This window comes from Macrotis lagotis, chromosome 1 (genome assembly GCF_037893015.1).
Source record: "Macrotis lagotis isolate mMagLag1 chromosome 1, bilby.v1.9.chrom.fasta, whole genome shotgun sequence".
Taxonomy (NCBI): Eukaryota; Metazoa; Chordata; class Mammalia; order Peramelemorphia; family Peramelidae; genus Macrotis; species Macrotis lagotis.
This window is the reverse complement of record NC_133658.1, coordinates 897545852-897559860: the sequence shown is the minus strand read 5'-3', so window position 1 is coordinate 897559860 and position 14009 is coordinate 897545852. Positions and strand designations below refer to the sequence as shown.

At 48.1% G+C, this 14009-nt stretch overlaps 2 protein-coding genes across 5 annotated transcripts in view; one reads left to right on the top strand and one right to left on the bottom strand.

Annotated features, from left to right (window-relative positions):
• The window catches only part of LOC141508486 (uncharacterized), a 36717-nt gene extending 35172 nt beyond the window's left edge, over positions 1-1545 (top strand). The window contains exon 12 of the mRNA XM_074217158.1: positions 842-1545. Within this exon, the coding sequence (XP_074073259.1) occupies positions 842-873 (32 nt within the window). The 3' untranslated portion in view covers positions 874-1545. The remainder of the gene's footprint in view (positions 1-841) is intronic.
• A 1164-nt stretch (positions 1546-2709) lies between these two features.
• NADK (NAD kinase) overlaps positions 2710-14009 on the bottom strand; it is a 54812-nt gene continuing 43512 nt past the window's right edge. For all 4 annotated transcript variants that reach the window (XM_074218712.1, XM_074218715.1, XM_074218713.1 and 1 more), the window contains 9 exons: positions 13045-13174; positions 12404-12512; positions 11997-12082; positions 8702-8804; positions 8265-8419; positions 7490-7589; positions 6896-7053; positions 6183-6265; positions 2710-5447 (listed from right to left, as the gene is read on the bottom strand). In XM_074218712.1, coding sequence (XP_074074813.1) covers positions 5297-5447; positions 6183-6265; positions 6896-7053; positions 7490-7589; positions 8265-8419; positions 8702-8804; positions 11997-12082; positions 12404-12512; positions 13045-13174 — 1075 coding nt within the window. In that variant the 3' untranslated portion in view covers positions 2710-5296. The remainder of the gene's footprint in view (positions 5448-6182; positions 6266-6895; positions 7054-7489; positions 7590-8264; positions 8420-8701; positions 8805-11996; positions 12083-12403; positions 12513-13044; positions 13175-14009) is intronic.

Here is a 14009-nt window from a genome sequence, read left to right as displayed (position 1 = left end):
GACCCTGGGCTGACCCAGGCCTCTTCACTTCCCTCCTATCTTTTCCTCCCCCCAGCCCAGCCCCCAGTCCCTTTGGAGTAAAAACTGAGAGACAGGAGTGGCCGGCTTGTGACTAGTCAAGGGCAGGAGATAAGGAGGCTGGGGCCTTCCCGGACTTCATCCCCCCCCAGTCTTCTCCCCCTCCTCTGCCTGACCCCTCTCCCATATCTACCCTCCCACCGCCCTTCCCTCCTCTCCACTCCCTTCAGGAAATTCTAAAATGCTGGGGAGCCTTTCAGAAGGCAGGGAATGTCTGTCACAGTGGAAAGGAGCCCCCCAACATTCCCAACCCCCCAGATTTTAGAGATATTGATATGGAATCCAAGGCCAGACAAGGCTTGTAAGTTCACCTGTGTGGAGCCAGAAAGTTCCTTAGAGGCCATCGAGTCCAGGTCCCCACAGGGGAAGAGAATGGCCCAGGGTGGCCTCTCTGTGAAGCGGGATAGCCTGGCCTTGAACCCAGGATCCCCAGCCAGGACCCTGCCCACTGTGCTACACTGCTTCCCAGAAAGGCTTGTAGGGGTCAGTTCCCACCCCCATCCCAAGATAATAACCTGACCCACTATTTCAGGTCTCCCCTTTGCAGTTAACTGCAGCAGCTCCAGAATTGCCAAGTCCTGCTACCGGTTGTCTGCGGCCCTCACATTTAGGCTCCCGTGCCCCTTGGGCTTGGAGTAGACAGTCTTATAGAGCAGGCCTGGGATCCTGGGGCCTGGGGCTCGAGGTTCAGACCCCTAGCTGGGCCTAGGGCAGGGCGGGAGCTGGCGATTCCCACTGACACTGCTCTTTTCTCTCCCACCAGTGTTTTCTTCCTATGGAAGGATTGAGTCCTGAGCAGCATCCCTGGACCTGGGTGCCCCACCCACCCCCAGGCTTTCCCAAGGCCTCCAGGGTTGGAATCAGGACAGGCAGCTGCCCCCCTCCCCCGGCTTCTGTGGCTCCCATAGCAGCGTTCCTGTGATGACCATTCATCAGTGTGGACCCCCCACCCTCCCCTGCATGTGGCAGTCACGTCCATCCACAGCTACTCTTGTGCCAAAGCCCCATCCACAAATGCCTTGGAGGAGCCTGGAGCCCGGCTTTGCCCAGCACCGGGAGGCTCTCCCACAGGGCCAGGGCCAGCCAACGTCCCCAGCAGATGCACCAAGCCCCGGGAGCCCTGGCCAGAGCACCTGGGGTGGGCAGTGCCAGGTCTCGGCTCCTCTCAGCCTAGGTGCCCAGGCGCCAGGGCAGGAAGGCTCCAGCTTCACTCCTGGGCTTTTGGGGAGCTGCCACCAAGGAGAGCAGAATGGCATGTGGTTCCCACAGGCCACTTGAAGAGGCAGTCAGTTCCTCACCCTCTTTCATACTTGTTGCCTCGATTTCAGTCTTTCATACTAAAGAAGCAAAGTTTTATTATTTTAACAAATGGAGCTTTGGTTACTGGCTTTGTATTTTTCAATAAAGTATGCGGAACACATGGGTGTGCTGTTGGGGGCTCTTTAGCCGGATGGGGGGATGGTTATCAGCTACCTCATGAAAGGCCCAGTCTCTCCCACCCCCGGCCTAAGAGGAACATTTTGTTTCTACTTTCTTATCCCAAAGATTGGGAAAAGAGCCCGTCTTCTCCTCCCAAGGCCAAACTGTGGCAATCTGCTTGGGATTCTTACCATTTTAGTCCCAGATAATGATGTTCTTCTCAGCTGACCATTCCTCCCCTCCAGCCAGGGCCGGGCCCTGCCGCTTCAGCCGTCCTGGGTCACTCCTTCCCGGCCTCCAGGGATCACTGGGCATGTTGGCAGTCATTTTAAGTTTCCTGAGTAGAAACTGATAGAGCCAAGGCCAGCTGGGGGGGGGGGGGGGGGATTTGGCTGATTTACGTCACCAAAGGGTGCTGCCGACATAAGCTCTCTCCGGGAGAGCTGGGCTGGGGGTGGGGGGCTGGACCTCAAAACAGGCTCTTTTTCAGGGCCTCCTGTTCATCCCACAGGGCCAGGCAGGAGACTTTCCAAAGGGGCCCTCTGTAGAACCACAGCCAGCAAGCTGGTACTTCTGGATGCTTTTTTAGCAGTAGCTGGATACAGCCACGGAGACAGAATGGACCAACTGGACCTCACCTGCCATTGTTTCCCGTGTTGTGATTTCAAGTGATTCATGCATACAAAGATATTTTTTCCCCAAAATTTCCTCCATTAGTCAAGACTAATGGAAAAAACAATACAACAGGAGGTCAACTCTCTAGAAGTCAGAACCTCGAATCCTGCAGGAGCCGGGGCTCCCCCTGCAATGGCTCTGGAGGTGGGAGCTGCCTCCCTTTCCTTCCCTCTCTGTGGTCACAGGCCATGTGGACCAGGGCTGCCTGTCCAGGTGCTCTGGCACCCTCCAGGGCGGAGGCCTGGCTCCCCAGCGGCACCCTTGCTCAGAACATGTCACCAGCTCACCCTGAAGGGCTCGTCTGTCAGGACCCCATTCCCAGAGTCCAAGGGCAGGCTACATACAACAAAGAGTCACAAAACCCACGAGGGGTGCTCACCAAGGGCTTGGTGGCATTTTCTGCATCTTTCTAGGCAGGAGAGATCAAAAAAGCCTCCGAGTCTCGTCCAATGCCAGCTCATCCAGCCAACGCCTGGGGCTGACGAGTTCCTACTTATTTAGAGAGGGAATGATGACAAAGGCCGCCAGACAACCCAGTTTGTTTCTTAAGAAAAAAGTTTATTGAAAGGATGTGAAAATAGTAATATATACTTTCAACAATAATAAATTTCCAAAGTATTAACAGTATGAAACATTAGGAATCTTCATGAGAGGTTCAAAGCACTAAAATCATACTGTGTGTCCTTTTGTTTTTAGAGTTGGTCTGCACTTGAAAAGCTTAGTCTAAGTTATCTCATGGGAAGAACAAGTCAATCGGGGACCTTGACGTTTGGGGACCCATCCCAGAGCCCAACAAGTATACCAGTGCCGGGTCTGGGCAGCAGGAGAGGGAAGGTTCTAGAAGACAGACTACCTTTTGAACTTCCAGCCTGGGGCCAGGTAACAGTCAATATTTGGCTTTCGGCAAAGTGAACTTTTACCACTTTGTTTCAAGCTGTGACTTCTAAGTTAGAAGGTTGAATTCCCAGTCACCTCTCTTCCCAGAGTTTTTTCACAAACTGGGAAGAGACAGGGCATCTCATGGGGAAGAGAACTATGAAGGAAGTTTTGCATAATGAGCACATTTTTCACGTGCACTGGATCATACCACGTTCTTGAGTTCCAAAGATGGAAAATACATATTTACATATAGGCATATATTACAGGCTGCATTTTGGAAGCATGCTCTCAGTTGTCACACTGGAGCACAAACCAGTTAGTCCGGGAAGGACCAGTCTCTCTGTTTGTTTTCCTATGGGGCTGTGCCCACCTCAAATCTCCTTTACTTCACCAGCCTTCCTGGCTCTATCATCCATACACATCAGAGTAAATGGCTTTTGCTGATTCCTGTTCTTAAATCGACTGCATGTCGATGGGAAATAATACAGAAAGGAAACAGTCAAATCACAAATTAATTCCTGTAGGAAACATTAAGCATCGAGAGGAAGTGACATCACACCGAGATGTGAAAAATGAGGTGATAAAGCCATCTTAGCAGTCATAGCACACTTGGACCCAAGGTGGAAGGGTCTTGCTCACTCCAAACAACAATTTACAAAACCTGTATAAACAGATTAATTTACATCCACAGACATAATTTCCAAGTTGATTCTACATGGTTCGTTCGAGAGCCTGGTTTTGGCAAAGCTCTCCCATCTTGACTGACGGAGTAGACATGAGGACGAGAGGGCAGGAGAGGGACAGCCGCCACCAAGTTGGGAGCATCCTGCTCTTTCCCTAGCCCGGAGCCCTCAGCTCTTCTCGCTAACACCAATCATTCCAATCAGATTCATTTCACTGGTAAGTAGACCGGGGAGCCGTCAGCTCTCTGGCCTTCCTCTGGGTCTGGTGGAGGGCGGCATGGCCACCCGTGCCCCCGCAGCTGTGTACGGTTCAATCGGGCTTTGTGTTAGTACTGATGCTTTCAGCACAGATCCTCAGTTTCTGAATCTTCGTTAGATACATAAAGAAGCATTTTACAAGTGGAGCAGAATCTTTAAAAAGGCTACATAGCTGTAAAACCTCTTCGTGAGTGCTGAAGGCACCATGGTTGCTAGGAATGTGGGCAGTGTCTGATCAGCCTCCCAAGGCAATGCTAGCTATCCCTTCTGCTGCGCTCTCGGTGGGCAACCTGAAGCCAGGAACTTCCTGGGGGGGGGGGGGGGGGGGGGCTTAGAGCCTGGAGCGAGGAGCACGGCTGCCTAGGCCTATGGGGCTGAACTCTGGTTAGGTTCTGGTGGCTTTAGTTTTAGTTTTTGGAGTGAAGAAAACTCCCTTCAATGCTGATCAACCGTAAGGGGGAAAGGGCTCCATCAGGGCCCTGGGGTGGGTGTCAGCGGCTGGGGCCAGGGACCCAAAGGAAAAATCAAGGCTGCCGCTGACTCAGAGCCCATCCTGTTCAAGTAACCTCAACAACATAAACAAATCACAATCTTTCCAGATGACTAGCAAAAATGTCCTTTTAATTTTTGTCTTTGCAGAAGCGTTTCCCCAATAGTCTTCGGAAAAATAAAGATAAATTATATGTACAGAGGGGGAAAGTATTTTAGAATCATCTGCTGAAGGAAGACATTTGGCTGTGACATATTTATTTAAAACATCAAAGAACAGTTTGTTTTATAATTCAAAGGACAGATTAAGTCATACATATCCCCTCTGAATTTTGAATCGACTGATCTGTGGAATTACAAATATGAAGTTATGTAGACTATTGTAATGTCACATTTTTAATGTTGGTATAAAAAATCACTTTGAATTTGAAACTATGAGTGAAAATGTGGATTGTTGATATCTTTTAGAAATGCCAACTCATTCTAATTTTACTTATATATAAACCACAAAAGAAAACTGAATTGAAAACATTAAACAAAGTTAATCTGGTTGACAAAAAAAGACAAATTTTAGACTCTTCCCTTTGGCCAGTGGATAGGAAATAACATGATATCTGGTCATCAGCAGATCAGACAATTGATATGAGGTACATCACCGTATTCAAAAATATATATATATCATATATATATATTTACAGACACAGACACACACAGATTGGTCGAGTTCCAGGGGCTGGGGGTTCAGGTCAAAGAAGAACACGTTGAAAGGATTTGCACACAGTTCCCCCCAGGAGTCGTGGGGCTCCGCCGGCCATCTAGAACTCTTCCTCCTCCTCCCCAGAGAAGTGGTTCTGCTTTTTCCGGACATTCCAATGTAGACACTCTGCCAGGCTCTCAAACCAGTCACTCACAGGGTTCCGGAAACAGATGGAGGGGAGAGGGTAACAAGAGGTAGTGATGCTAATGCTGATACACAAACACACACAGAAAACAGATGTTTGTTATGCTTCAGAGCTTAAGAATACCAAACAGGTCGCTATGACTGGGTCAGGTGCCCCTGAATGAGACCTACACCTGCAGCTGGGGAGGTCCTGCCCTCATGCGACTGATGCCACCTGACTGAGCCACTAGAGTTAGAGAAAGGGGGCTGGAGCTGGGCCAGTGTGGCCCAGTATCTGGAGTCCCAGGGCCTGCCGGACTACGAAATCTAAGAGAGAGACACTATGAGTTGGGACCTCTTCTATCTATTCTAGGCATGGTTGGAGAGGAAAAGATGAATGAGAGCCAGCCTTGCCTTCATGGAGCTTTACAGGTGAGGAGGCCCTACACCCTTCTGCTTCCTGGATGTCTACAAATAAAGTGCCCACCCTCAGACAAGGGCAACAGGAAGTTAAAACCTAATTTATCATCCAGGGGCACCCAAGTGGACAGATCTGGAGCTGCTGACCTGTGGGACAGGGAGTGGGGTCACAGGGAGAGACCAGAAGATGCCATCAAGTCCCTTAAAACCACCAAAGTGTTTGTCTGCCAGCCCTGACCCCAACTCAAAGTGTGGTGGCCTCCACACCTTATTTAAGGACTGACAATGCCACCACATATGCAAAATTTGCCTCCAGAAACCCAGATACCAAGGATAGGGAATGGCCAGGTGGCCTGGGTGGGGATTCTTCTTCCTCGAGGCTCTTGGAGGAAAGCACTCACCTGTCTCCATGGCAGATTTCTTGTCTCCTCCGCCCATCAAATGAAACCCATGCTGTATTCCTAGCTTCAGGTGACAGTGTGATCTGGAAAAATCACCAACTGGTTCTGAATATTTATTTTGAGAAGAAAGGAATGGCTCAAGAGGATGTGGCAAGGGTAGAACAGGCCCTGAGCATCCTGGGAAGGGTCTGGGTCTGACTCCAGACAAAGAGGGAGTCACTGACAATTATGGGGTAGGTGGGTGACATGATGGAAGCAGCTGTGGTGGGTTTATCCTGCCCCTGGCCCTGTGTGGGAGAGGAGGCGGGGTGGGGGGTTGTCTCAGGACTGGAAAAGAGTAGGCAAGTTTGGGCGGCCCCAGGGAGAATTCAGTAGTTCAACACGTGGGGGGGGGGGAGAAGTGGAGGCATGAATGTGAGGAAATGGGACTAGGTCAGAGGCTGGAGGATGTGGCCATGATGGTTGGGGCATCCCAAGAAGATCACTGGTGGAAGCAGTGGCAAGTGGCATGCCACCGAGCAGGCAGATCCTGAAGGCAAAGGCAACCAGGGAAGCTATGTGAAAAGGCCACCTCTCTAGGGAAGTGAAGAAGGGCAGACAGGAACACTGACCATGCCCACAGAGGCTAAGGGAGAAGGGGTCTCCTGCTCCATAGCTCTCAGGGGTCACCAGACCGCTGTATCTAGGGCATCTTTACAAGAGTCCCCACTGACCTTGAGCTCCACACCAGCAGGCACCACGATGGGCCGGAAAGAGAGTGAGTGTGGGCAGATGGGCGTGATCATGATGGCGGGGACGTTGGGGTGGATCATGGAGGCCCCTGCAGCAGCAGCATAGGCAGTGCTCCCCGTGGGGGTCGACACAATCACTCCTGAGGCAGGAAACACAATGTTACAAGGACGGTCAGTGGGAATGACCAAGCACCACGAGACCGCCCCAATGGGGAGAAGGTGCCAGGCTGGGGCTTGGAACGTGGGACTAAAGTGGACCAGCCTCAGGGTACACTCCAGCCTCCCTGACTCTGGATATCTCCAGGCTCAAATGGATGAGATCTACACGTCAGCCTTGTTGGGGTTCTTGAGGGGATCATATTATAAAAATTTTAACTCATTCTAGAGTCACTCAATTCAGTCCCACTAGTATCCGCCAATCTCTGTTGCACAGGCCTAGAGGATGGGGGGCTAAGCTGGGAGCGAGGACGACATAATCCTCCTAGGACTAACCCTACTAGAGGAAATTCTACCTCCTGGTGGAAGGGGTCCCAGGTCCCTGAGGGCCCCTCCCGACATTCCCTTAGGCTGACTTACCATCCCCTTGGACTGTAGTTATCAGGTGTCCATCTAGATAAACATCAACGTTAGAGAGGTATGAGGAGGGACCCCGATCAATCACCACTTCATTTAGAACCTAAAGATAGACACAGTATGTGAGGGTGCCCACGCTGGCAGGGGCTACTGTATGGGCATCACCCAGAAGCCCCAAGGCATGTATTCAAGGAAGGACCATACCTGGGGGGGAAACCTCAGCTCTGAGGGGAGCAAGATACCAACTTTTTTTTTTTTAGGTTTTTTTGCAAGGCAATGGGGTTAAGTGGCTTGCCCAAGGCCACACAGCTAGGTAATTAGGTGTCTGAGGACGGATTTGAACTCAGGTACTCCTGACTCCAGGGCAGGTGCTTTATCCACTGTGCCACCTAGCAGCCCCAAGACACCAACTTCTAAGGAACACAGCTTGGAGACACCCTTCCTGGGCCTAGAATTCTATGCTAGAGGTTTAGCCAAGACTGAGAGCCTGTGTGGGCTTAGGAGACCAGACACTGGTTTGTTACGACGGTCAAACCAGGCTTCCTCCCAGTGCTCCAAGACTGGGGATGGATCCTGGCTGGGCTCCCGGAGGGACAGGTGCGTTCCTGTACAATGCCACCCTCTCACCTTGCTCACTGTCCACACCTCCTATGGGAATCCTCGAACTTTAGACAGCCCAAAGGCAGCTGCTCTCTGGGGCAGGGGGAGAAGGTTTGGTGCACTGGGCACTGTTGGAGGCCGAAGAAGGGCAGAGGGGGGCTTTCCCAAGCAGTCAAACCTGGTAGTGCATCATCTGCTTGCCGCTCTCCTTCTCCAGGCCAGAAGACAACACTCCATTCTCATCTATGCCATTCTGTAGCATGGCTTTCTTTTCTCGGAATTCCTTGACCACCTTCACTTTGAGCCTGCTTCGAAGAACAATGGCAGCATTTCCTGGGTCAAAGAACAGATGAGCCATCAATCCATAAGGGGAGCAGATCAGGTGCCACTTACAAACCAGGGTGGGGCTGTAGAAAATGGTTCTTCTTTGACATGAGGAGATAGCCTAAAAAAGGAGAAGAAACAGGCAAACCCACCCCACATTCTCCCATCCCCCTACCCCAGCACAAACCCCTGGCCTTGGCCCATCACAAAGCAAGACAGGAAAGCCCACAGCCTCACTCCACAAGCCAGGATCACCCGGAGAAGTCATCCAGCTCCACTGACCCAACTCACCTTCTATCACCTGAGTAACTTGGGATTGAAAGTTCTCAAAGTTGAATGGGGTGAGAAAGCCAAGGGACCCCAGGTGGAAGGCCATCACCGGAGGCACACTGCCCTGTTAGCAAACAAGAAGAGGGGTCACTACGTGGGAGGGCATGAGGTTATTCATCTAAACAGATCCAGCATCCTGGGTATGGAATCCCAGAGTCTTGTGGGGTCATGGAGATGCAAACAAGGCTAAGACACCAACTCATTCAAGGGCCTCCAACAGGGAAGGAGAAACACTGGCTGGCCGGCTCAGGCTCCAGGGTCACAGAGACAGGTTCCTCCTCTCATCCAGAGGCTGTCTAGCAGCTCTCCCCCATTGTCCCCAGCAATCCTCCTCCCCCAGCTTTCTTCAGGAGAATAGGGGCCCTGCTTCGGGACTGACAGCGACCTGTGAGCACATTCAGTTGTTACTGTCCAGGGCCTCCTTTCCTTCTGCCTCTATGCTGGCATGGAGAAGACAGAGGGCTGGGTTCAAATCCTCCCAAGCCCTTATCACCTGGGTGCCCTTGCACAAGGAAACCTCTCAAGTCTCTCTGGCTTCAGTTTCTCCATATAAGGGGGCTCCAACCAGGCAACAGAGCTCTGCCACCTCTGGTCCATTCTGGAGGAAGGAACCTTCTCTTTGCTCTTTCCCCTCTCTCTCACATCTGATATTCTTCTTCCCTTTCAGTTCCAAATTTTCCCCCAATTCCTCTCCACCTGATCTATTGCTCTCAGTCCTCCACAACCTGACTCTCTTCATAATCACTGTTGACTGCCTAATCAGTCCTCTGAAGCCCCCACCTCCTTTCAGAAGGCTGTTCCTAGTTCCATGTGCCTCCTTGCCCTCTAAATGGGCCACACTCAAATGTCAGGCCTCAGTTATCCACTAAGTATGATGAGAGCTGCCCAACCTGGCACCTTGCCCTCCTCAGTCCCTCATCTCTCCCAGACACGTTCTTCCCAGGCACATCCATCCATGGTCACCAGGACACCTCTGCCCTCCAGCCAGCTCTTTTTCCTAGACTTCCTTATCTCTCCCAGTGGTGCACTATCACCCCTTAAACAGACTAAAACCCACCATCTTTGCCTTGTTCCTGGACCTTGTCCTCTACATGTAGAGTCCTTCCTTTCCATCTCTACTGTCTCTCCCTCAAGTCAGGTCCTGACCACCATAGACTGGCATTCCTGCACAACTCTCTACTGGCTTCTGCTCCTCCAAGATTTTCTCCCTCTAATCCCATGTGGGTAACACTGATAGATTAGCTATCTAAAAGAAGCAATGCTGAGCTTGAAACCTGTCCCCTTCACAACTCTTCAGGTGTCTCCCAAATTGCCCAAAAGACAGTTGATACTCTCTGGCCTCCTTAGCACCTCCCCTCTCTGACCTGGAGCCCTGAAAGGACAGCAGCCCCCTGGTCCCTCCCTCCCTCCTCCTCCAATGCTATTCTAATAGATACCTGAAACACTGTCATGGAATGACTCAACTGAAAAATAACATTTCTACACTTTTGTCTAAAAAACTGAAATATCAACCAAATTTCCCAAGTGGTAGAGTACAAAACTATGAGATGGAAAGAAATGAAAAGATATTACGGGGATCTTAAGAAGTAGCTACATGAAATTCATGTGGAAAAATATAAAAACTCTCTCTTGGATAAAAACTGCTGGGAAAATTGGAAGTCAGTATGGAAGAAACTTAGATTAGACCAACACCTCACACCCTTTACCAAGATAAGATCCAAATGGATACAGGATTCAGACATAAAAAAACAATACCATAAACAAATTAGAAGATCAAGGACTAGTTTACTTATCAGATCTATGGAAAGGGGAGAAGTTTATGACTAAGGAAGAGATGGAGAACATCACTAAAAACAAACTAGGTAATTTCAATTACATTAAATTAAAAAGCTTTTGTGGGGCGGCTAGGTGGCATAGTGGATAAAGCACCGGCCTTGGAGTCAGGAGTACCTGGGTTCAAATCCGGTCTCAAACACTTAATAATTACCTAGCTGTGTGGCCTTGGGCAAGCCACTTAACCCTATTTGCCTTGCAAAAACCTAAAAAAAAAAAAAAAAAAATTTTGACCAGATAAAACCAGTGTAACCAAGATCAAAAAGAAATGTAGTGAACTGGGAAACAATCTTTACAACTAATGATTCTGACAAAGGACTCATTTCTAAAATATACAGAGAACTGAGTCATATTTTTTTTAAAAAAAAAGCCATTCCCCAATTGACAAATGGTCAAAGGATATGCAAAAGCAATTTACAGATGAGGAGATCAAAGCAATCCACATGAAAATTGCTCTAAATCATTAATTATTAGAGAAATGCAAACTAAAGCTTCTCTGAGGTACCACCTCAAACCTCTCAAATTGGCCAATATGACCAGAAAGGATAATGATCATTGTTGGAAGGGTTGTGGAAAATTTGGGACACTATTACACTGTTGGTGGAGCTGTGAACTCATCCAACCTTTCTGAAGAGCAGTCTGTAACTATGCCCAAAGGGCAACAAAAATGTGCATACCCTTTGATCCAGCAATACCACTGCTGGGTCTATACCCTTGAAGAGATGATGAAAAAGGGTAAAAACATCACTTGCACAAAAATATTCATAGCAGCCCTGTTTGTGGTGGCAAAGAACTGGAAATCAAGTAAATGTCCTTCAATTGGGGAATGGCTTAGCAAACTGTGGTATATGTATGTCATGGGACACTATTGTTCTATTAGAAACCAGGAGGGACGGGATTTCAGGGAAGGCTGGAGGGATTTGCATGAACTGATGCTGAGTGAGGTGAGCAGAACCAGAAAAACACTGTACACCCTAACAGCAACATGGGGGTGACGATCAACCTTGATGGACTCACTCATTCCATCAGTGCAACAATCAGGGACAATTTGGGGCTGTCTGCAATGGAGAGTGCCATCTGTATCCAGATAAAGAGCCGTGGAGTTTGAACAAAATTCAAAGACTATTCCCTTTAATTTAGGGAAAAAAACCTGATATCTTATTGTCTGATCTTGTTATCTCTTTATACTTTTTGTTTCTTCCTTAAGGATATGATTTCTCTCTCATCACACTCAGTTTGGATCAATGTACAACATGGAAACAAAGTAAAGGCTGACAGATTGCTTTCTGTGGGGGGGTGGGGGAGGGAAGTAAGATTGGAGAAAAACTGTAAAACTCAAATAAAATCTTTAATAAAAGAAAAAAACAAAAAAAAGGAAGTATCTACATGAAACATAGTGTTCCCTCTTGTGCCTCAAATTTACCTGGAAAAGTGAAGAAGCATAGAGCAAGGTCCCATCTCCTCCTAGGCAGATGATGAAGTCTATCTGATTTGAGATGTCATCATAATCTGGAAAGCCCAAAGCGAGAAGTACTTAGGAAAATCAACTTTCCACCTTAAATTCCAGGATGCACAATGTGAGAAGCACTGAATGGCCCCTCACATGAAGGGGAATCTCTGTTTATTGGAGTGGGGGCTATCAAGATCACCTCATCCAAGCCCTAAAAGGTGACATCAACATTACCTAAGAAGAGGCCAAGCTGAGAAGTGACTTCAAATTCAGATCCTTTCCCATCACACCACATAGCCTAAGCTCAAGCTAATCATATTCTTTGTTAGGAATAACTAGGGAAAATCAATGAAACCTTTACAACTTTGAAGAAGGATTACCTTCTCTGAAGGTGCAGAATTTCTTCTTCACGGTTCCAAAATGTTCATCGTTCACTATGGCAGGATCTTCCAGAACTTTTTTTTCTACGTAAACAATCATGTTGTTTTCCTGAAAGTGACACAAACACATAGATCATTTCAGAAACATACGAATACCAAATCAATCAGGCTCACTGAGGAGGAGCTTGATGATATAAAGTTCAACAATATTAAAACCAGAGCCTCTTGCTATGGTAGGAAAAAAATCAACTCATCAATATTTTTTTGCCCAGAAATAAATTTCTGCTTGTTACAAATATATGTTTCTATCTCTGTTGGTGAGTTTATGAGAAGTCTCCACTACAGAATGGGATATCTGGGTGGGATTTAGGAAGTCTTATACTTTACGCTCACATCTCACATTGACATAAAAAGATGAACATGAAATTTCTATTTTTTACTTAAGCAGTAATAAAGTGCTTTGAAAACTCAAATTTTTATTCATGCTAATAAACCTTTATGATAGCCACAAATATGATTTCTTTTTTGGTTCTTCCCTAATCAGAGTTCTTTTCCTAAGCAGGTTTGGATAGTTACTTCCTCTCTGGCCTGTGGGTTATAAAGGCAACCTTCGCTGTTATGGCTCCGACCAGCAAACATACCTCCATAAGATACACACAGAGGGCTTTAAAAGGCTGCAGCAGACTGGCATCTCGGATCTTTTTTATTACAAGGACACTCTTTGGAGATTTGTTCCATGTCAACCGCTGGCTTGCTGGATCCTGAATGTGCCTGGATGGGAAAAAGACATAAAACAGTTCATGTGAGGGAAGGCAAAAGTTCAAAAAAGGACAAAGGAGGAGGAAGATCCTGTTTCCTTGGACTCAAGGCTACAGCAGCAGTTTGACCAAGACCCCACTAGATCACTCAGTCTGGGCACTTGTTTTTAAATAAACTAGCTATAGAGTTTAATAGTTAAATGCAATCCAAAAAAGTTATCTTCCCTATACCTTGAACAGTTGGATCCTGTCCTGACCTCTTGTCCTCTGCCTACAATTCTTTAGAACTCAGTTCAAAAATCTATTCTCCCCCACCACCCCCAATCCTAGAAGTCTTTCCTGATTTAACCAAGAACAAACTGGCCACCATCAAGGTCCACCTCCTCACTTTCCTGGTCATGTTCATGGGTGCTCTCATCTAGGGATTGCCACAGGTTTGTTGTAGATCAGGAGAACTCACTGATGACTCCCTCAGTATGCGGCTTGTCTGGTGTTCTCCTTATTAGATGAGAAGCTCTCAGAGGGTTGGTGTTGGACTAGATATTCCCCAAGGTCCCTCTGGACACTGACACAGCAGAGCCCTGAATGATCAAAGGACCCCTCATCCACCGAAAGAAAGATCAATCATTGAACTGTATCCACGAAAAGTGCATTTCCCCAACCCTGATCAAGAGCGACACAGCCCACACTCAACAGCCATGTGACTTTAATTTCCCCTGGTGTCCATTTCATGTTCTTACCTTGTCCATTCTTTGAGGACAAGACCATGGCCACCAGAGCCACAAAAAAGTGCATCCCTTGGCCTCCCAATGATTACTGGTAAAGGATAACAAAGATGATTTACATTA